The sequence below is a fragment of the Daldinia decipiens genome (genome assembly GCF_022478715.1).
Source record: "Daldinia decipiens strain CBS 113046 unplaced genomic scaffold F4813scaffold_13, whole genome shotgun sequence".
Lineage (NCBI taxonomy): Eukaryota > Fungi > Ascomycota > Sordariomycetes > Xylariales > Hypoxylaceae > Daldinia > Daldinia decipiens.
In genome coordinates this window covers 158782-181881 of record NW_026054556.1, presented here as the reverse complement: position 1 = coordinate 181881, position 23100 = coordinate 158782, and the positions used below count along the sequence as shown (strand labels likewise).

The window sequence follows — 23100 nt, the reverse complement described above, 5'->3', positions numbered from 1 at the left end:
TCCGATCCCGGTGTGATCTACAGGATGACTTCTTGGGATTGCTAGTCCCTTCGACGTCAACTTCAGCGTAGCATTCCTTAGGTGCTACGATCGACGGCACGTCTCTAATAGTAGCTACTGTAATGGCCGTAACCATCTCCAAGGTGGAGATGTCTCTTTACGCTGTTTAGATCATACGGTTATGGGCTGTTATGCCTTAGGGCTTACTTTGTGTTTGAGATCATGATTCAACTCGGACTCCTGTATGCGGCAAGCTGTTCGTTAGTAGTCTCGCCTCAGGAGACTGTTATCAACTTTTTCTCCTCCTACATGTTGAGACGAATGGAGAGCTAGGCCACATTTTGTTGATGGATATATAATATGCATTGTTTCCCCCTTTCACACTATTGTCTCATAAACCTCATCTCGACAGCTCTGAGATGCAATCTCTGCTAATAACTAAGAGCTAAAAGCTGTAGTATGCTACCATCGCAACTAATCCCAATAGGGTCGACAGAATGCACGCTAGTGTGGAGATCTGCCTTGCGGCAATATAGAAGTCCACCCGGTTTCTGGGTATGTACGTAGTAAAGGGGCAGCCTGCCTCGAAAATTAATGGCCGGGTCTTGGCATTTGAACACTTAATATTAACATATAAAATTTGACCAGTTTTAAAGGATAAAGATTACAAAAAGTACAAAGGACAGTTAAAATGGCTAAATAACCTGTAAATATTTTTTTTAATTTTTTATTTCGCATTACAATGCTTTTTGTTTGCATATAATATATGGTGTTGTTTTCAAAGGAAAATGCCAAGACCCAGCCATTAATTTTCGAGTCCGACTGAGGGGGCGATAAGTTTAGGCATGTATTGTCAAAGCGCTGAATATTCAATCTTGCCTAACGAATGTTTGTATGTTGCTTGTATGTTTAATCATAGAAATTCACCAACGACGTTTCGGGAGTTTGGAGACTTGCCGTAGGTCTAGCGCGACGTCTTCTGTTCAGTGTTTTGAGTACCTGGAGCTGCCAGCGCAGATATAATGAACTTGATCGTCTCTTTTTAATATATGTTCTGCTAATGCCTACCTATATAAGTGAAGCAAGTCTTACTTAAATGATTCGAAACAATATTCTGTCAGAGTTTTCGGCAATAGCGTTTCCCTGGAACACGTTTTTGTGTGCCTATGTGGGATCCGGGTTTCTGGGGTTTGAGCAACCGTATAAATGACAACTACCGAAGTGGATATTCAGACCGGTTAATTACGCCGTTCCAAGACTAACACGCGGCTTTAATCGAATCAAGTTAAAATAACACGTCTAGCAAATCATCAGCGGCATAGGTACGGAGCCGTTACGGGGACATTAACCATATCTGGCATCCCGTCCGTCTATAGGGCATCTGTAATGGAACACTGGTCAGGAACGAGCTTTGAGCCGCATAAATTTTATGCCAAACTGCAAAAAAATTCATCGGCTTAAAGTTGATCAGATATGTCATGACGATGAGATGCTGAGATGGGTAATAATACACAGCAGATAATGTTTACTGCCTACCCAAGGTAGGTACTTACCAGCACTCCGACCAGCCGGGCAAGTTTCATTTGCATGCATGAAGCTACAATAGCAGAGTAGCATTATGTGCAAATATTGAGTTCTAAGAAACATTTACCCCGGCCGGATCTCGCTGGAACAGCCAATGTTGAAAAGGTGAAAAAGCTTCGAGAAGCTTAAGCGAACACTACGATGTCACTTCATAATAAGTCGCGGTCCTGTCCCGGCTGCCGAACACCCATCCAGCCTCGAAGTTGCAAGGGCAGCACAATAACACCGAATCGCCGAGTCCCAGGTAGGTACGTCAGCAAGCCTCCTTTATCTTGCCTAGACGACTCTAAGTCTGGAAGCGATAGCTCCTAATTCGGCAGGTCTAGAAACTAAACCGCGCATGAGCATGATACATAGTAGTAGCCAAGGCCGGCCGGAAAGCCAAGACTTGGTCGTGGAATTATCGCCACCGGTAGACTGCCAGTTTTGAGCTTAGCTGTAGCTTAGCTGTCACACCAGCTTGTAGACATCGACGAACTGTACGGACCGGGATATGTTCCACAAGGCTGGGTTCCCGGAGAAGACAGAGTTACATTGACCTAGTGAGATTTCTTTTGCGGTACCACTGATCAGCACCATGTATGTAGTCCTTTGATATCCTAGTCTTGCTTTTTCGAATACATAGTAGTTTCCGCTGCTGTGCATACATACCTCTCTCTTTGGACCAAGGGTGGCGCTCGATTCAACTTCTCTCCATAAAATATACCAAGCCTGGGGTTCTTTTCCTTTTAAAAATTTCCATGGTTCTGCGGTGTCATTCGTTTTGTTTCTCCCCATAACCTCAGATCTTTCGTTTGCGATCGGGCAGGATGCAGTTACTTTCGTTGCTTTTGCTATACCTGACGGCATTGCAACCAGCGCTGGCCCTTCTCGACGTTACAGGAGCCCCTGCTTGTGGCGTAAGTCTTCCGATGAAGAGAAGGGAAGAACCCTTCGAGGAAAGTCTCAGCGAATATTTGGGCTAAGAAGTGTTTAGTTAAAATGTATCCTAACACTGACTGCCAATTCGGACTGCTCACTGAGCAACACTACTTGTATCTGCACTACTGCGTCGTTACAAGCACAAATTACCGAATGCGTGATTGCTAGCTGCTCGATCCGTGATCAATTATGTGAGTCAAAAGGGAGGCTTGGTTCGTTTACATGACTGATTTCGGTGATGCTACTAGCTACGAAGAAATTCTCGGCGGAAACATGCGGGATAGAAGGCCAGGATAGACGTAACCTCATTCGTATCCTTGCAGTGGTCTTCGGAGCAATTGGACTTCTGGCTTTCATTCTACGATGCACTGCAAGACTTATTGGACCACATGATTGGGGTCATGATGATACTATCATGTGTTTTGTTATGGTATGCATTCGTGGGCTGGGATATAATCCATCAGGGTTTTCTAACTCACTCCATAGGCTCTTGCGCTTGCCTTCGCAGCTATCTCTTTCCCAAGTACGTTACTTGCTATAATATCTATGGATGTATATAGTTTTCATGCTAATATTGGACTAGTCACCAACAACGGGCTCGGCCTGGACATGTGGTTCGTTCCGCATGATAATATAACAGAGGTTCTTCGGGTGAGTTGGCTTCTGCTAGAGATCGACGGGAACAATTTGTTACTGATACAGGAAATAGCTGTATTTTTTCGACGAATTGTTATATGTCACGGCCCTCTCTCTAACCAAGATTTCCATTCTCTTCTTTTACCTGAAGGTCTTCCCGAAGCGGTCATTTCGTCTATGCACATATGCTCTCATACTCACCAACTTAGTTTACGCCGTTACCTACGATTTACTTCTGATATTCCAGTGTAATCCGATACGCGGCGCTTGGCTGCAATGGGACGGCGAATTCGACACGCGATGTATCAGCATCAATGGGTTGGGATGGTCCGCTGCAGCTATCAACATCGCTTTGGATCTGGCTGTCATTATACTTCCGCTCCCCGAACTTTTCGCTCTGTCGTTGTCGCTAAGAAAGAGGCTGCAAATTATTGCTATGTTTACTGTCGGCTTCTTGTATGCGATTCCCCTGAAAATCCATAGCAAAAGGCATGCACTAATTTATTGCACAGCATTACAATCGTCAGCGTCGTCCGTCTTTACTCCCTCATCCGATTTGGTAACACCCAAAATCTCACGCGTAAGTGCTTCCTCTGCGAGGAATCTTCTCATACTGCCTGGCGGTAATTCTAACCCGACTCATTAGAGGACTATGTCGAGACTGGATACTGGTCGACGATCGAAGTTCCCGTAGGTATTGCGTGCGCATGCATGCCGGCAGTGCGATCGCTCTTCAGTCTCGCGCTTCCAAAGTTGTTCGGTACTACTCGCGCGACCGGCGGTTCGACATTCAACAGCTTCGGCCCATCCTCTTCTGGCAATCGGCTGGGAGACTCCCGGGCCAAGATCAGCATCAAGCAGGAGTGGACAGTGCTTAGCGAGGGTCCTGCTGACTTCGATACCGAACGACACGGACGTAACGATAGTGATGTCGAGCTCTTTAATGTGGGCGTAGCTACCGCCGAGGGCAACAATCGTCCAACCCGGAAAATGACCCTCTCGAAGAACGGCGGTGCTTGGCGAGGCGCGACCATTCCGGAGCAGCAAGAGGAGACATACAAGTCGGTCGCTTACGCGGGAGAAAGAGAGTTGCGGTAGAGAAGCATGGTGTCGTAGTTTTGTATAAGTTAAATTCCAAATTGATTCGCCCGGCATTATATCTTTCTAGATATATTGCCTTTTCTTTCCAATTTTCTATCCTAGGTTTTGAGCGGAGAAACTTGCCCCCCCGTGAAATGATTACGGAGTTATGAACGGAAGTGGTGGAGGAAAAGACATCATGGAAATGCGAGGCCTAATGGCGTTACGGAAGTCAAAAAGTTACTGATAAACCATTCATCACATTACAGCCTAGTTTTGTTATTCAGATAGCTAGGTTCTGGTACAATGTTTCTTCCTCATGGCACTACGCAAGGTAATGAACATAATGAAAAAAAATATATCTCTGATGGGATATGGTAAATCAAAAATTAAGCCCATGAATATGCTCAGCATTCATGATCGCTGAACATGGACGAAGAGCGTTACCAAGACCAATGAAAAAAAAAAAGGACATTGAACAAGGCTCAGCTTCTTACTTCCTAGAGACGACCTATATAGAACCCTCACTGGCACAATGTACCAGCAAGGGATTAGCAGCACACATTCCAAAACAGTAAGGGGGAAAAGAAAGGGGGACGTACCTGGTGAAGTACGCATATTGGGGGCCCTACCGCTCCAGCACTCTGAATCTGACGCGGATCACAGAGCCTGGGTATTTTTTTTCTAACGGCACTTTCAGTCTTCCTCGCAAGCAAGGCAATCCCTGAAATACCGTGTCGCAGAGCACGGCGCGAACGAATCGGTTACCGGCAGGAGGCTTCGGGGAGCCCACAACGTATCTCCCCTAGGCGTGGAAAAAAGGCTCCTGGAAGGGCGCAACTGTACTGAGGTCGGTATATCCGAGTGAGATGCTAAGCTCAATGGATAGAGTAACCCCCGCACAAGGAGACACCCCCAAGGTCCTCCGTGCGTCACGAAGGGAAGTGGGAAAATAAAGGACGGGTAGAAAGCCAATGCACTACTAACTCTCCGACCCGCCCAGTTGTTGATGTGGAAAATCACAGCGAGTTCGAACCTATCGGGATAGCTCCCTTAGGTGATCAGGCCGGCGTGCGAAGGAGTTGTTCCGCTGCGACAACCTGGGAATATCGCGACGCACGACTTGCCATCCGACATTCACCGTAGAAACGGCTGTCAGGCATCCGACATTGGGTTAGTGTTGTCCATAAGGACTGCCTACAGGCCACCCCCGGATAATGTCAGGCTCTGTGAGAGTTCGCCAGTGCATCAGCTCCCGCTCAGCAGTTTTTATAGCAAAAGACAGGACCCCCCGCGTACTGAGATACCTATCAACATTAGCAGAACGGGGTAAGGGGGATACTTAACCTATTCTAGGAAGAGGAAGCGTTGAATAGTTCTAGGATAAATATAGAAAATTAGTACTAAACCTATCTGGAATGCAAGAAGGAATATGAGAACTTGTGGGCCAGTGGAAAGTTGAAGGGTGTGAGTGGAGTTGGCCGAGGGCAGGTTGATGCCATACAGGGCAATATGTAACGTCAGAAGGCAAGTGTAAAATAGGAAACTCAAATAATGACAAGTGACATAGAGTTATGGGCGCTATAGTGTAAAATAGATTGAGGGTTAAGGAAGAGTACATACCTTAGTTGAAGTTACTGTTGTTTGAGTTGAAGGATGATATGTGTTGTATGTGTATGGTGTATGGTGTATGGTAGAAGGTAGAAGGTAGGGTGAAGGTAGAGGTTGAAGAATGTTAAGGATAAAATAAAATAATATGGGAGAGGAAGATGGTAGGAGGGGAGGAAACTCGTCAGAATTAAATAGAAATTGGCAGGGCGGTAAAAGGGAAACAGAATCAGCTTCGGCAGTAATAAAATGCAGGTACTGATTCTAGTTGCTGTGGTAGTAACTATAGCAGCTGCTTCATCTATGTAAAATGATCTCTAAGAGTTGTTCCCTAGGGGTTAAACTTCTGCGTATCCAGGCAGAAACTGGTGATACTTGGGCAAGCAGGTGCTCAAGCAACCCCCCGCCGTCGTTGATCTGCTGAAAATAAAACCTACTACGGAAGTTACTGCCTTTAATATATTTAATATGTTCTGATTTAATGGATTCTGATCTAACGGTGGTAGCCTAATATTATATTCTGATCTTGCATCAAGCACATCAAGTAGCCTAGTAGTTCCTACCAACCACCCCCTAATCTATCCCGCAAGCTACCTACATGTACCTAAAGTAACTACATCAACATCTACATCCTTTCTGTATATGTACGGTACCTGGAATTATTTTTCACTGCTGCATTTAAACACTTACCTTAGAAAGTACCTACCCTTAAGGGTACGGTCGACAGTAAGCAGGTACACAAGTTGATGCCTAACCTAGCATATCTTAAGTATCTTAGTTAACTCAACAACGCTCTACATTAGCAACACACTGGCTATCACGAGAACTAAATCATTAACCATTCTTTATTTAGTAAGCTATCTAGGTAGGTACGTTAGTAGCTAGCTTGAATATAGATTGGGTAGAGAGCGGAATATGTTTAGTATTGGCTAATAAGATGGGCATATGGCTTCTCTTATTGCCGGAAATATGTTAAAAGCAACCTGAAAATTAATGGTATCAGCCTTAGGAGTTGTTTGACGATGAAGTAGACATGCTACATTAGCAAAATATTACAATATACGACCTAGACTGTCCTAGGAATGCTCTAGTAGCAATATTTATCTTGATCTATCAGGATTATGTATATTTGTATCTGAATGCGCCGTAAATTACTCAATATGGCATACGAGAAACTCGAAATACAAAATGAATTCTGAATACACAAGGACATGATACTTTTATATTCTGTAACTAGGTCCTTGCACAACTTCTTCGTCAAGTCAATAGAGATTTACGTCTGCTGGGTAGAAAATTATCTATAGAATCGCGGTACAATGTCTCGTATCCAGATAGTGATGTGCTAGATCTTGAATGTGAGCGTCCCGTTAAGTAAGAAGCTTTCGATCAGTTTGTCTTTTTTCTCCAGTTGCCCCTGAAAGTAGTCCCACAATTATAGGAACATGAAAACATAAATGATGGGTTAGTAGATGCCTTACTTAGGTCAGGAATATCGAGCTGGTGCTTGATTCAGTACTATTTACTCGGATATAATCTGCCAGAGAGTCATTTAACAAAGCCTCAATATATGTAAACAGAGGTATTATTCGTACGATGAGCTTCGGGTGCGTGCTAGTTCATCCTTTGTATGTAAGGGGTCCGTTCGATCTACAACTTCAGGTATTTTACTTGACCACAGGGTCTGCCCATACGATCTTATATGGTGTTATCAAGCTTCTGGTACGTTATTAATATTGCGACGTTGATCGTTCTTATATGTATACGTGCGAATACTCTGCGGGGGATCTCAACTGCATTTGTATATTATGAGGATGGTACAAACGAAGGATCTAGACTCAAACAACAATATACAAGCTTTAATGATGTTTGAATGGTAGTCTTATGTGTTACGAGTCTTCTTGATTGTAACAGCAGTACGTATTAAGACGCGTAAGTTAGCAAATATCTATAAATGACAGCACTAAACAAGGCTCAGGATAATTATTAAAGTTACCCTACAAATATCACAAGCCTTCTACCTATGTGATACATTCTATATCATACGTAACTCATCATTGCTGATAAAATGGTTCGCTTTGTCAAAGCTGCAATCTTCCTGAACAGCACCATCAACGTGCACCTTGCTGTTGGCAAAATTTGGGCACAGTTCTGTGACGACACGGCATGTACGAAGAATTGTGGCGTCTCCGTCGATGTGAACGATCCAGGTTGCTTAACGGGAGAAGGCGGCCGCCAATCGCTCAAGTTTCATGGATCCGACTTTCTCGGCACTTATCTAGTGCATTCGCCAGACAACGATTGCGGATGCCAGCAAGACTGCACTGAAATATCCCGTAGCGCCCCGTCTTGTATTGATATTTCTGGCAAGGTCGCCTCCAAGTCATATCGCTTTCAGCTTACGACTTGTAAGGAACTTGAAGGGGGGACTGGGGTTGGGAATAATTGCAAGGCGATAAAGATGGTCACCTCGCTTTAACAAGAAGGAAGGATATGTGTATGTTGGAAAAGTATGGGGACTTTGATAGTTGGTAGGCTAATCTTTGGAATCACTAATCAAACTGACTCGATTCAAGGCTTATTTAGGACCTTTACATAGGATACAGGAGAAAGGAGAATGTATTAATCGTCCAATTTATATATCGGACCGGAAATTTCTCTACAATATAGTTCTAAGAACCGACATCAACAGAACGACATGTACAACCGACCCCTTATTTGTTATCGCTTTTGCTGCATTTGTTTGAATTGGTGCTGCTGCTGATGTGCTACCGGAGGTGTTGGAAGAACTGGAAGGGCTTTTATCCGTCGCTGTTGGATTCGATGTTGGGATACTATTAAAAGATGCTGGACTGGAGGAAGTGGAAGGTGTTTGTGTAGATGCAATTTTTGATATTGGTGTGTTACTCGGAATAGGAGCAGATGTAGGGCCATCTATTAGTGTCTTAGCTGTCGGTGTATCATCCGCAGTGCCCTCGATCCCGTCAAGCCCATCACAAATAAAGGCCATGCCCTTGAAATTCCCTGGTGCTATGCAGCGAGGTTGTGCATTTTCATCACCAAAAGGTCCGGGCTCATTTGACGTGGTTAAGTCAAAACACGTGGAGTCGCTATAGACGTTGAAATATGGTCTTGCACCATTTTCACACCATGGCCTCTCGTTCAAGATGTAAGACTGGAATGGATCAAGGTTAGGAGTGGCGGAATTTTCTTGGTCGAACACGAAGCCATCTTCCCAAAAACGGAGTTGACAATAGTATCTAAATTAATTGATTACAACTAATGAATATTAAGCCATTTTTATCGAATTATATAGTCACGTTTGGCTCATGCTTGAATTGGAAGAATAGGAAATATGACATGTCTACAATACCACTCTTACAATCACGATCTATTTACGATTGCGAGGACTACGGTCAACTAAAGAAGAATCGCATCTCAATCTTTGCGTCATCAGTTGCTATTAATCTCCAACGCCATTCTTCGCAAGCTGAATATTTGCTTAAAACCCTGGGCTTACTGGTTCGTATGAAGACTACCCCATAAATAATCCTCAAAAGCCGGCTCGAAGGCCCTATCCGGATACGTAGGTAGGTACCTATATATGTTCATACAGGCACAAGATGTACGTGCTTCAGCACATTATCATACACTGGGAAATGTCCTAGAGCTGTAAGTCTAGAACGCAAAAGCCGAAGACCACGCCTTGGTCTTATACCGTGCCGGACCCAATTGCCCAACACAATAGTACTTAGTAAAAGAAACCCCAACGCCATACATGCAGATGACAACGGTTTGTCCGTATTACCGCGTTCCGTATTCATGTGACCCCCAAGATATCCCGAGAAGAAACTGTTGTTTAGGTGTCCGCATGTGCCTGTCGTTACCTCTGCTTCTCTTTGGCGTTCCCGACGAATCGCTCCTTCATGGATAACTGTTTCCCTCCCATAGACTTAAACTTATCAATGAGGGTCTTTCTCGAGTCTAGCTCGGCAATTTCGTCGCTACCCCCAACACTCTTGCCATTGATCATGATATTGGGCACTGTCTTACGTCCCGTCTTAATACCTAATTTTGCTTGTAGTTGCTTGCCTAAGGGATGCTCGTCTAGTTCGACAACGTAAGGGGCGGGGTCGATAGAATATTTCTCGAGAAGGACACCCTTTGCCCTTTTAGAATACGGGCAGAACGTTTTCGAGAAAATAACAACTAAGTGGAAGTAAGTAATAAGATAAGTGCGGCAAACGACGCGCTGATCTTACCAGATGATTTCTTGAGTAAATTATTAAGAGTCGCTTCGACCTCGCGATCTTCCCCTGACTCTTTGCTCTCCTCGTCTGTCTCCTTTGAGTTCCCCTGGGAAGCGCCTTTCTTCTGCCCTCCAGCCGAACTCCCTATACCAACGACCTCACTCGGAGCATCTGGCTTTAGTGGCGCCTTAGCATTAGCCAAGTCCTTGGCCTTCTGCTCGGCAGCACGTAACCGATCGGCCATCTCCTTTGCCAACTGCTCGTCGTCTTCGTCGACAGATCCATCCCCATCCTTGTCTTTTACTGTAGAATCAACGGTCGTTCCTTTGCCACTCATCACAACTTGTCCAGAACCTTTTTGAGGTCCTAAGCCATTCATAGTCTTGCCAAAGAAATCATGTACTGTCCGGTTGTCGTGGGGAATTGCCGACCGCATCTGGGATGTGAAGAATAAGGTGGTGATGACAGCGGCGAGCACTACCATCATGAGGAGGCGTACTCTTCTAGCTGAAGGCATCGTAAAATTGACGGGTGCGAGGCTACTTGGAGAAATTCGACCGGTTATTTTTCCTCGGATTGAGAAATACGTGCACGATTAGATGTCCGAACGAAAGAAATTGCACCCTGGTGTTTGTTACGATACGTATAAGGGTTTATCGGACGACCGGCGCAAACATGCCTCTATATTGTTTGAATGGCGTCGCCGTTAGTACCCGCACCAAAATCTCGATTAACAGGCGACTTGAACAAAATTTGGTATGTAGAACGGGAACAAAACGGTTGGAATTATGACGTATAGAGGGAACTTTCGAAACGAGTTGCAAACTTGGAGACCGAGGGATATTCTGAAGATTGGCAAGGCTGAAATGGAAATCTGGCAAAGACCGGACGTCGACAAGAGATTTTTCTCGAATGGAGGCGGCTAAATGCGACCCTCGGCGCAACACGCTATTAAATTAGTCCAATTGCAAGGAGAACTGGAGAACTGATAATTGAGGGCCAAAGCAACAAGATGTAGCCGCGTAGGCTACTGGTACCAATGATGTGCGAATGAAACGGTGGGTTGAAAATCAATGAATGGACTCAGGTGGTTGAAACATGAGATGGCGATGCTGCAAACTGCAAGTCTGCAAGCTGCAAGGAATGACGAAGTGTAGTTTTTGGCTTTGGTTCAAACTTTAAACACTTAAACTTGCCTCGGGCGGCCTGGACGCCTGGACTGTACTAACCCCTGTACTTCATGTACGTATGTACATACGAGTTTACCATGTCTAGACCCCGCCATCCTGGTTAGATCGGCACTTTTGTGATTTGAGAAATATGCTAAAAGAAAAGAAATACAATCGATTGCGAAGCTAATTACTAAAAATGGACTAACCTGTTTCTGAAAATCGGGAAAAACTTCTACTACGAGCTTAGCCTCATCTGCAAGAGGAAAGGGGTTAGTCTGCCTCCTAGGTTTTTAGGTAGGTGTATATATGTATTGTACATGTAGGTAGGTCGGTTAGGTCTGGCACAGCAAAATCTTACCGGTACATCACCACGCAACAAAAGCAGATCTGGGGTAAAGTTCCCCCTCTATGTACAAAGCTTCATCCATCTCTTGTCAATACAACCCCGACCTTCTTATATTATTCCGTTCAATATAAAGATGGAATCACTAGCAACTATCGACACATATTGTATGGTCTCTGATCTGTTGTTTTCTACCCCTGTTATGTTCGGCATGCTGCGTTGGTTTCCGGGGGTCGGGAGGACTTGTACAACTTCATGATGCTACAGGACGGACAATAAGGCTGGGCCCGTAATAGCTCTGCGCAGTTGAATATTCTAGTGCCGCATAGCTATTGATTTCATAACATATCGAAGCTTATTGGACAGAACACCACCAGTGATATGTTCTTGGCTGTGGTAGCAACTATCGATCAATAGCCGTGGATGAATATTATGCTAGTAAGCATAGCGATCACATCAAGATCTTACTATACCAACACAAACAATACATTTATTATAAGCTGACTTCACGACAATACCAAGTATAGAGCTTCGGATTTCCGACAACCTCGGAGGTCGAATGTTTGGTGGTCAAGTGGCTAAATAAGTCTCCTGCTAAACGAAGCACTTGACCAACATTGCAAGCAAAATTGGTGACTTGGGAGGTACCTTACATCACCTTATGTACCTTATGTACCTATGGAAGTTACGTATATGAGGTATGTACCTGCATATGTATAGGTACCTGGTAGTCATTTGAACTTCGGTCAGTACCTGGCTCTTTCCACCAGATTATTGGCAATTTCTAGACTACCCGCCTATACGGAGCTAAAGAGGGCAGCTATGACCATGCGGTTTGGGGATGAAAGGAAAGGACGAACCCCACATGACTAAGCATATAGACGTACATCACAGCCGTACATACCTACATAGGTAGGTACAGTTGTAGCCATCCCATCTCAACCCGTTCGTGAGTGACTAAGTGACTTTTTCACGAGGGTTACGGTCTTAGAGACGGATATATAGGACAATGGCAGTAGCAACCGACTCAATGCAAACCTTGATGGCTATTTCTTTGGTCAGGTACGTCAGAAGAGTTAATTGCAAAAATAGCTTGCCCATCAAGGTGTCCGGGTGTTCAGCGCCGCACATAAAGGAACAGACTCATTCATATCAAATATCAACGATACCATCACATAACCTTGAAAGTCGTTGACAATCACTGACAATCATTAACATCAAGTTATGGTTTGGAAAATAGTACTTTTCTTGCAACTTTAGCACACATATTACTATTTCCATTCATTCCTCGAGCAGTTAGCCTTTACAGCGTCGCCTCCGTTACCTTGTATACAGAGCTCTTGTCTTCTCCTGGCGCAGATCATTCACCATTCCAACATGGCTAGTTTCTCACGGGATCTGATCCTTGAGATCGCGCAGAATTTAGACGCCAAGTCTCTATTCAAGCTTTGCGAGACAAGCAGGGTAAGTATCTTTCCGACCTCCTTGTAAATCTAAATCGTTTATATCTCAACAACCAACTAATCCATAATACAGGAGAACAACATGCTCCTCAAGACGTATCAGCGTTCATTATCGCAATTACGTCTGGCAGAATTCCCTGTTCCGCCTCCTGGTGATGTGCTCTCTTCAGAGCTATATCTTCGACGCCCAATTAAGCATGGAAGCTTTCAAATGCTTCTAGAGTTGGAGAATCGAAGATCCCGAGTCAAAGAGATTCTCACTGCCTCTCCCCACTTCAATATTGGGTCACCACCGGGCCTAGGAGAACTCACCAATCCTCAGCAAGAACGCCTATGTGCATTCCTGTACCGTGCATTTGCACAATGCGACTATATTGCAGATATCGCAGCCAATGTACCTTGCGGAACGCCTGAGGCACAATGGTATGGGCACCAATTCATGAAATGGTGGGGTGGGCGTGAGCTAGAACAGGGCTTTCGTGAGAAAGATCCGTACACGAACTATCCCGCACGTCCTGCGCAAAAGGAATATATCCGCAACTTATCCAAACAGGATTGTATCATGATTTACTATCTGATAAATATGATGGGATCATGCTTTGTCAAGTCCCGCGAAGATTGGATCCTCTCAGATCCTGTTTTTGACGAGCGTATTACCGTCTTCGAGGAATGCGTTCTCCGACATGGATCATGGTATGCATGGGCTCACTTCATGGGAGGCAGCGAATGGGTATCTATGACCATTGATATCGCTAGTGTCGGAATGACCGAACTCCATAGGTTTGAGTACGGCAACGAAGATGCTATGTGTAGTCTGCTGTCAGTGCTGGTTGAGCGGTTTAATGAACTGCATGAGTCCCCGGACAACAGAACTAAGACGGTACAACAGGCTGCTAAGCGTTTGATCACCGCGGATATTGACGATAGCGATGATAGAGATCAGGATGAGGAAAACCAAGAATAGAAGGGTCGGGATTAGGATAAAGACGAGCATCAGAGCTGGGATTAGATTTGGTCTTGGTACGTCAGTATATAAGGGTTGGCGTATGGGAGTGAGGGCCCAGCGTTTTCTTTGATTTGGACAGGCTGGTACACAAGGTTATTGGTGTATTGTGTTTGCCAACTGACTTTGAGGAAGCAGACATGTTAGGCCTTACATGTTAGACTCCCTCGATTTCTACCATGCATAGCAAGCCCGGAGCAGATGTCGATGCGATGAATTCATTTCTTCCCTGTAAGAATTGCGTACAGTGAAATGTACTATGTATGTCTGGCTACGATATTTTGTTGATGTTTATATAGAGGCTCATGGGGATCCGGGGCTCATTCATGTTTACCGGTAAATACCTAGGTGGGGCGGATACGGTGCAATGTATGTATGTATATTGGTGGATAAAGCCCAGGGGTTGGTTGATTTGACTAGTTAGTGAGATCTTTACTATAATAGACTTTGTATAAATAGAAACAACGTAAGGGCAATCCCTACTAAATTGATAAGTATAGGGATAATCTGCTCCAACATTGAATTAAAAATGCATAACAACCGATTTAGGATAGCGTGTGATTCCAAGGAGACATTTTGATTAGAGTATTGAGCACCTAATTGAACTACCCCTCCGATCTAAAGCCCCATGCACACTTTATGTCTTTTATATTATCGCAGTATTCATGACATTAGGTACTATTTGATATGTCGTCCGGTTGACTTGTCTTCGATGTGTCATCATATGATTACAAACAAAAACGCCTTACCTGCTGATGCTCTGTGTTACATGTAACAACTAAAGGCTATGAGTCAAGTTGTGAATATTCACCGCAAATAGAAACCGGTATACAAATATTACAAGCTGAGGTAACTAAGATGAGGGAGTTCCAGACGACACGCTTTCACGCATCAGATTAGTGATATAGATAGGTAGTTAAGAGACGGTGCTCCGGAGACCCATTTAATTCTCGGTTGGTGCCGGCAGCGGGCCGGGGTATAGCGTGTCTGGCTGATACTTGCATGCGTATATTAGCATGAGTCACCGGGAAGAAAAGCCAAAAAATGAATCCGATCTCGCAGGACATACTAAGCAAGGATTTAGATCGGGTGCCCAGGATCTGATGATGGTTCAATTGGGACTTAACAATAATTATTTGGCAGCCTAATGATTGGACGCGTCAATACAAAGAGAGATTCGTAGCCTTTGTTTGCTTGATACGCCTATGATATCAACGTGATAGAACTGTTACCCAATAATCAGGCCGGAGTGTTACTATAGCTAAGCATAAGGCAACTATGAAATGTACCTATCTAGGTAGCATTACACCGTAAGAGTCATCTTCCCATCCTGCATTTGTGGCTTGTTCGATGGTAGCTTACGTCTGATGGGCGTATAAGCGTATTATTACCTGTTGCTTGTTGCCAAGCATCGCTAAGACGAACTGTTTCTGACCAACCAGATGAACGTGAATCGTTTGTGTAGCCTCGTAGTAGTCTGCCTGCATGATCAAGCCTAAGCTGCGTCGTCACTAGCCCCCGTTCTGTCTATAGCAGTTGCGTATTAGTCACATCGGCATAGTGAACCCTCTTATAAAATCGATGCATTTCTTCTAAGGCTAGTTGGTGTATTTATCCTTCATCAATATTACTATCATCCTTATACTATCAGGAAACAGTTTAACAGCTATTCAATAGATCATAGAAGACTTCAATACCAACTATCCCATTGCCTGCATTATAAGCCTGCAGCGAAAAAACCTTGCATCCTTACAATGTGCCAAGATTGCTACCGAACATCAGCGGCAGCTGTCTCGATGTCTTTGGCGATGACGAACCCAGAACTCATCTGGCCACATCACCAAGACAACAAGAGACAGTCAGCCCATTTCCAACCTTCGAAAACACAAACACAAACAAAAGCACAGTCAGACGTCAAACCCTCATCGGCCTCAACTTACTCAGAGTCTACCACATATTCGTACGACAAGGAAAAGAGTCACGGCGATGCCAAGCAAAAGCGGTCGATGCGCCAACGAATTAAAGAGACTTTCAAAGACATTGGGAACTCGCCTACAGAAAAGTATGATCGAAAGAATGGCCAGAAGACCGAAGACCTGACGACTTACCACGGTCCGATGAGCTCGAGTACACAGGGAAGGACGTGAGGTGAATAATGATGAGGCTATACCAAGCATCTGTCTTGATGCGATCTACGGCTTGGATATATGAGATGGGCCTGCTAAAGGGTATAGGCTCTAACCTAGGTATTTGCTTGATAATGATAATGAGATTCGGGTTATTCATGGGGCTCGGTCTATAGGGGTTAGGGTGGATCCCTTGGGTAAAGATTGAGGGACTAGGACGTCTGCAATAAAACAAAGGTGTGAAAGCGTGTTGGAATTGGATGGATACCAAAGATTGGAATTAATGCCAACGACTTCGTAGCAATTTTGAAGATAATCTTGGCTGGGCCGGACGAGTGGGATGCACTTTTAGGACAGTCGCTTAATACCATTTTCAGTCTCAAGCCTCTATATCACTAGAAATTGATACCAATCCGTGAAGTAATGAAGGCTCATAAAAGATCGTAGTAGTTATTAGCAGTACCATGTCGTCTATTAGGAATATCGTCTACTTGTGTTGGTTCCCTATCCAATTTCCCGATGCTGTGCTTTCAGTCTTTACCGAACAAAGCCTTGCTGCTTTCGCATTGTCTCAGTTATACTACTTGGAACTCTAGAATTTCCTCCCATGTATGAAATATTTGCCTATTATATACGTGTTCTAGAAAAATTGTCAATACCCAAGTGAATAGTTCAAGGAAAGAATAGAAATAAATGGCTTAGGATATCTCCTTGTAACATAAATACAGACCAGATGATGAGGGGAAGTGAAAAAAGTAACAAACAGTAAGAAGAAAAGGCAAAAAATTATGATCCCTCGGGCCGGAATCGAACCGGCGACATTTCGGTAACAATTTATCAATTACAGCCGAACGCGATAACCAACTACACCACCAAGGGGGGGCGTGTTTTTGCAAGTACACGGAAGGAAGTGGGCTTCCTTCCGAGGGAAAGTTGCTGTGATGTCGATGGATTTTACAATGACTTATATTTCACCGCAAAATGTGCGGGGAAATGTTCGTTCTTTGCCAAATCAGGAATAGTGAAATGGCAGATATGGCTCGTGCGTACCTAACTTTTTTTTAATGAGGTACTCAAATATGTACCTTAGGTAATCAATAATGAAGCAATCGATTGAAATGTAGTTAATTGTTTTCTCGGCTGCATGAGAGATTGAAATACACGAAGGATATGAGTTCTAGTGATAAATTCTCAATTCATGGAGTGACCTCACCTAGGAAAATATCGATGCAACAATGGCCTCGGGTTCATGGCTATAAACTTCAATGGCTTTCGTCAAGATTCCTGTCATATGAAAATTGCTACTTCAAATTTCTAATTGACATGTTGCTCTTTTTTTTGCCCTTTATGAAGAGGGGATGAGAGAGTTAAGATACACTTCAATGTTCGCATACCCAGAACTACTAATCTTCATCGCGTCGCTTGCATCTCGAGAATTCAACCCATGTGCGTCCTCGTACGCGTCCGGAATCCCGTCTCCGTCCGTGTCCGTCGGCGCGTTTCCTTCCGAGTTATCCAGAGAGCCCGCGTCCTCAGCGCTGATCAGCTCGCCCTTTTTGCCAAAGCTCTGCACTTCCGCCACGAGACCTTTGTCGATCCCATCGCGCCCAGGGAAATTAGCACCGACGTTGCCGAGGACGTAGGTTAGGGCATCGGGCGCTGCCATCAGACGTCCCGGCCCTGGATAGTCAAACTGCGTCTTTTGGATATCCATGTCGCTGTAACAGCTGGTCTCGACGCAGAGGGGAGACCCATTGAGCGTCCCGTCTTTATTGCTGTCGTAGTAATTCTCCAATACGTCTAACAAGGTGAGCATTTACTTGGAAGCATGACATCGGCTACTACACTTACAGCTGTGGAAATTGGCGTTTCCTCGCGTGAATGCGGATACGCTCGTGCTGGGCCCGGAGATAAAATAGTTGTTGATGATGTTGGCATAGCTCTGACCGCCACTGTCGCCAGCGATGTAAGCACCACCTCCTCCCCAGTTGTAAATGACCTGGTGAGTTGTTTAGTAACTGGTATGTCTATCGAGCACCCAATGGCACACTTGGTGAAGCTCACGTTGTTCTGAAAGTCGTTTATGCCCTTGACCTTAGGGTTTCTCGTCTTGTTGTCGATGTACAGGTTTCTGAAGAGACTAATACCAAAGTCCGACTGCATCAGTCCACCGCACGAGTGGGTTTCTAGGCCCTGGCCGATGATCGTGTTCTGTACCGTTACGTTGTGCACAGCTCCGTTGATAGAAAAGGTCTCGTCCCGACCCCAGGTGACTGACACATGGTCGAAGATCATGTTGCTACCATCAGCAATAGTAATCCCGTCTATTGATGAGTTTTAGTCAATGGCTTGATTCTGAACTATCCTTATGGGGCGGAAGAGCACCTTTGCCAGAATCACCGCTTTTGCCCATGCGGAATCGGATATAACGCACGATGGCGTCGTTAGCATTGGAGAACGATATGCCATTGCCATAGATCGTAATTCCCTTACAGAACCATTAGTATACGGGATGGAATATACTCTATATATCTTTAGCGGATGGATATTTCGAGAACTTACATTGCCTAGGGCTGTCTGGCCAGCAATATAAATATTTTTCGAAACCACAACCCGCTCAGTGATATTAATAGTTCCGCCAACGTCGAAGACGACAATGCGATTTGACTTCGACACGGCATCGCGGAAGGATCCTTCCCCAGAGTCGCTAATCACCTTGTATGAGAATACTGAATTCAAGGTAGATATGCGCAATCACTTACTTCAAGTTTGTGACATGATATACCGATCCCGTTCTACCACCAACCGCGTTTCGACCAAACCCTTCAGCCCCAGGAAACGCGAGGAGTGCCGAGACGTTCGGAATGAGGGTAGCCAGGCAGGCTATAGTTACAAATCTGAGGACGCTCATAGCTGCAAACGACCTAGTATCTCACTACTTGAGAAGATCACCTTGAGAATACCTACTTACAACATAGGGGATATTGGGTAGTTCATGTTAGGTAGGTACTTAACCCGATACGCCGAGCAGTTACTCCTTCGCTTATAAATTTCCCGGCCCCTATTAAAGAGACGCGGGGATTAACCCGCCGCCATGGCATGTTAGGACGGTGCCGCTGTCAGGATTGGGTAGAACGGCCGGGGTGAATCTCATGCATTGAGCGGACCCTGGCTTCGGTGTAGGCTAAACTTGTACACCACTTATACGGAATTGAAGGGCGAAGCCACCAGAGCTAAGCGCAAGAAAAACAACCATGTAGCAGCTTAAGATCTCTCTAATAAGTCGACTTCTGTTTCGAAGAATCTCCACTTAGGCCACGCTATAGACCTGTCCATCTCCGTACGACATCTTCACCGTCTCGTTGAGGTGTTATAGCCCTCATTAAAACAGAAGTCATGGCAATGATTAACTTTCGAGTCATTGAATTATGGGTCTTCTTTATTATACTTCTTTTCTATCATTAAGCCGCCCAATATATTGTCCACGGTGGGTATCTACCATCATTAAGAAAATACTCATGAAGTGCATCCAGATCATCTACCCTGGTACCGAATTGAAAATGTCTCCGCGCCAAGCCGTGCCATGTCATAATAACAAAGAAAAGCAGCAAAAGTACCTAAATCTCGCGATTGCAAACTATCATCGCCTTTACATCTCGTCCTCGAAGAACTTAATCAGTGTCCTAGCGCCGGAAACTCCCAGGCCCATGAATGGGTAACAGATGTAAACCGGGTCGTGCTTCACGCCGAACTTTTCTCTGAATTCGCTCTTCGCCACTAGTTTTAGTTGCTGCGCGACTGTCTTATATGTACGGCTCAGGAGCTTGGCTTTGATGCCGTTCAGGTTGCTCCCGATGAGAAGCTCATCCATGGCACCAGCACCGAAAGTGACACTGCTAACCCCTGTGGCTGTTAAACTTTGGATGGCGTGGGAGATGAGCGCCTCGATGCTGCCGGATGGCGAGCCGGGGAAGTCAAGCGCAAACTTGATTTGGTATCCGTGCTCGGGGGAGAGGCGATGCAAGATGACAAGGCCGACGATTTCGCCAGTCTTGTCTTCGGCCCACACATAGCGCCGGTGCGCCATCGATATCCAAGGTTGGACTTCGGTAATATGGACCTGCTTTCGGCCTTTACGGCTCTCCTTCCAATCGACAATGCGCTTGTCGCACTTTTCCCTTACGTCGTCAGGGACCGGCTGACCGAGTGTTGTTTCGTGTATCTTAATCTCAGCTTTCTGGGCCTGGCGCTCCTTCTTGGCCACCTTGCCTACATTTTCCATATCCACGCGCTCTTCGGCCACACATGTTAGTGTCCTCCATCCGAGCTTCGCGCCAAGGATCTCTTCGACCTGTGCGGAGACCAGGATCCAGATAGGCCGTAGATCCTCGCTTTTCTTCAAGTATTTGAGAAAAGAGCTAATGACGATAGGATACTGACGCGAATCGCAAAGTGGGTTACCCATTATCATTGCGTATCCGTTCTCTTCGGCGTACCCAACAGCTGCTCCGGTATCTAAATCCCGCCAGACCTTGTATCTTTCGTCAAGCCAGGAAGTGTTCGTGGCATCACCATAGTTGACGATAAGCTTGTCCAAATCAGGTAGATGGACGTGGTCGTGCTCTCCTTCGAATGCGTATCGGATGGTATCGGCCTCAGGGAACGGGACCTTGCCGTTTTGATCATGTCTCTTCGCAGGAAGGGATTTCGGATCTCTTGGGAATAAGGTGGCGTTCCGGACGTCTCCCAGATTCAACAACAAGAATAATACGCGCTCGAGACCGATACCACACCCCGCGTGCGGTGGCGCACCCCATTCGAAGGCCTGCATGTATTCTTCCATCCCCTCTGGATCTACTCCGGCTTTTTTCATCCTCTCAGCTAAGATTCTTGGGTTGTTGATTCTTTGACCTCCTGTTGTAATTTCTTGACCACGAAGGAATATGTCGAACGAGTTGGTTACTGTCTCGTCGTTCGGGTCCAAATGCGTATAGAATGGCCGTGCCGATGCTGGAAATTTGTCGAGAATGAAGTAGTCAGTTCCATATTTCTCCTTGACCAACTGACCAAGTCGGATCTCTGCACGAGTTCCGAGATCCTCGTTCTCAGAAGCTGGCTTTCCATCATCATCCGTCCACCCAGCCGAATTTAGTAATTGGACACCCTCTTTGAATGGAAGACGAGGTGTCTGGTCCAGCCAGACTAGATCCTCATGGGGAAACCTCGTCTTGATATTCTCAAGCTCTTTGCGATACCGTGAGTAAACACCTTTGAAGATAGCCTTCAACATCTCATCAATTACATCCATCGCTTCGTGATAGTCCTTTTGAATGGTCATTTCCAAATCTAAACCGGTATACTCTGTCAGATGTCGGTGGGTATTGCTATCTTCAGCTCGAAAAACAGGCCCAATCTCGAAGACACGGCCAAAATCAGCGGAAATTGCCGCCTGTTTCGCCAATTGCGGACTCTGCGCCAAGAATGCGGTTCTTCCAAAGTAGTTAACCCTGAAGACTTCCGCACCAGACTCAGTCGCGGCTGGTTGAAGTTTAGGGGTTTGGATCTCAATGAACCCTTGTTCCTCTAGAGAAGATCGGAATATATTGCAAATGCCTGATCGGATGCGAAAGACGCTCTGCATCACTGGTGTACGGAGGAAAACTAGTCGGTTTGCAACGCGGACACGATTTGAGACTGCCAACTGCTTCTCGTGGCTGTTGTCATCTTCCTCCACCTGCTCCATGTTGTAGACATCAATGGGTATAGGATCCTCGACTGGCACAACTACGTGCATGCTATCGACGAGGATCTCGAGATTATGTACACTGCAGGTTTTAATCTGCTCCGGTGGTTCGCGTACAGTACCTCGAACGTGTACTACAGACTCGGTATTAAGATGCTCGGCCCATCGTACGAACTTCTCGGACACAACTCCTTCTCGAACTTGTAGAACACCTTGAACGGTATCGGCCTGTTGGCGTAGTAATATGAAAGCCAATTTCGCACTTACGGATCGCACATGGTGAAGGCGGGCATTGAAGCTGATAGTCTGCCCAATATGGTCGGTTGACAAGTTCTCGAGTAGAAAAGAAGGCGGCATGCCCTCTTCGGTGAGTGTGCCATAGCTTGATTGTAACTCTGGTGGCTCACTAGACAATGCCGCCAGCTCTTCCTCCTTACGCTTTTGTTGTAGTGATCGCCGATTTTCTTCTTGTAACTCTTTCTTGGCTCGTTTCTCGTACAAGGCTCTTAAGTGCTTCTTATCCGCTTCTTCATTTAATGCATCTGTGTCACCGAGATGGATTTTAGTGATGTGATTCTTGGCCGACGAATGCCCAATAACCCTATTCAGTAGGAGAAGAGGGTTTTTCATCCTAATTGAAGGCATATCGTTATTACGGTTGGGTATCTCTGTGGGGAAGTTTCTTGACGAGGGTATGGGACTGGTTGTCGTGGAGAAGAGAAGTAGCACTGCCTATAAGACAGCACTTGGAGAAGAAAAGAATATATGACGAGGTCGGTAGTACACAGTAGATTGTTAGAGCCAACGGGGAATCTGTTGGGTGTGCTACTTGAGAAGCAATGGTCTCTGGCAAGTATATAACAAAATTCTTGGCAGAAACCTGGTTGATAGTTAGACGGTCTATTGCTGCTGACCTCTGGCCTAGGCTACTTGGTAGATTCTGATAGATTCTTCTAGGGGTTGCTATCTAGAATTTGGCATGGATGGCCATGTGAATTAAGGTACGGGCATGTTATGGTAATGTTTTTTTTTTTTTTTTTAATATTTTTTGCCGCTATGGACGTTGCTGAAAATACACATGAAATTCCCAACTTTGCCTATGCCCGACTTTGTATCTGTGACGAAATCAACTACCTCGGAGTCTCCACCCGGAGGAAATAGACCGGTCCTACAT

The 23100-nt window shown here is 45.2% G+C and overlaps 7 protein-coding genes and 1 non-coding gene across 8 annotated transcripts; 4 read left to right on the top strand and 4 right to left on the bottom strand.

The window, feature by feature from the left end:
- The first annotated feature begins 2204 nt into the window (after positions 1–2204).
- On the top strand, positions 2205–4437 carry F4813DRAFT_46919 (uncharacterized protein). Its single transcript, XM_049248524.1, has 8 exons — positions 2205–2483; positions 2561–2696; positions 2754–2935; positions 2992–3028; positions 3089–3156; positions 3215–3597; positions 3654–3721; positions 3788–4437. The coding sequence occupies exons 1-8, from the start codon at positions 2394–2396 to the stop codon at positions 4237–4239; spliced, it is 1416 nt and encodes a 471-aa protein (XP_049100326.1). The 5' UTR covers positions 2205–2393; the 3' UTR covers positions 4240–4437.
- A 3457-nt stretch (positions 4438–7894) lies between these two features.
- Positions 7895–8305, top strand: F4813DRAFT_388635 (uncharacterized protein; the record flags this gene model as incomplete). The annotated part of the gene is made up of 1 exon (XM_049246721.1): positions 7895–8305. One exon carries the CDS (start codon positions 7895–7897, stop codon positions 8303–8305), a length of 411 nt encoding a protein of 136 aa, XP_049100325.1.
- An 883-nt stretch (positions 8306–9188) lies between these two features.
- Positions 9189–11218, bottom strand: F4813DRAFT_356569 (glutaredoxin). The gene is made up of 2 exons (XM_049243003.1): positions 10089–11218; positions 9189–10035 (listed from the first exon to the last, which is right to left on the bottom strand). Exons 1-2 carry the CDS (start codon positions 10591–10593, stop codon positions 9710–9712), a joined length of 831 nt encoding a protein of 276 aa, XP_049100324.1. The 5' UTR covers positions 10594–11218; the 3' UTR covers positions 9189–9709.
- Positions 11219–12968: 1750 nt separating this feature from the next.
- Positions 12969–14018, top strand: F4813DRAFT_388633 (uncharacterized protein; the record flags this gene model as incomplete). Its single annotated transcript, XM_049246720.1, has 2 exons — positions 12969–13055; positions 13128–14018. The coding sequence occupies 2 exons, from the start codon at positions 12969–12971 to the stop codon at positions 14016–14018; spliced, it is 978 nt and encodes a 325-aa protein (XP_049100323.1).
- A 1247-nt stretch (positions 14019–15265) lies between these two features.
- On the top strand, positions 15266–16755 carry F4813DRAFT_356565 (uncharacterized protein). The gene has a single exon (XM_049243002.1). The coding sequence runs from the start codon at positions 15812–15814 to the stop codon at positions 16202–16204; it is 393 nt and encodes a 130-aa protein (XP_049100322.1). The 5' UTR covers positions 15266–15811; the 3' UTR covers positions 16205–16755.
- A 220-nt stretch (positions 16756–16975) lies between these two features.
- F4813DRAFT_t66 lies at positions 16976–17062 on the bottom strand. The gene has a single exon. It is a non-coding gene; the product is annotated as a tRNA-Tyr (tRNA).
- Positions 17063–17528: 466 nt separating this feature from the next.
- F4813DRAFT_388631 (polysaccharide lyase family 1 protein) lies at positions 17529–19094 on the bottom strand (the record flags this gene model as incomplete). Its single annotated transcript, XM_049246719.1, has 6 exons — positions 17529–17983; positions 18035–18182; positions 18248–18507; positions 18569–18671; positions 18746–18890; positions 18946–19094. The coding sequence occupies 6 exons, from the start codon at positions 19092–19094 to the stop codon at positions 17529–17531; spliced, it is 1260 nt and encodes a 419-aa protein (XP_049100321.1).
- A 486-nt stretch (positions 19095–19580) lies between these two features.
- On the bottom strand, positions 19581–22982 carry F4813DRAFT_356561 (aspartyl-tRNA synthetase). The gene has a single exon (XM_049243001.1). It carries the CDS (start codon positions 22569–22571, stop codon positions 19833–19835), a length of 2739 nt encoding a protein of 912 aa, XP_049100320.1. The 5' UTR covers positions 22572–22982; the 3' UTR covers positions 19581–19832.
- Positions 22983–23100: the final 118 nt, after the last annotated feature.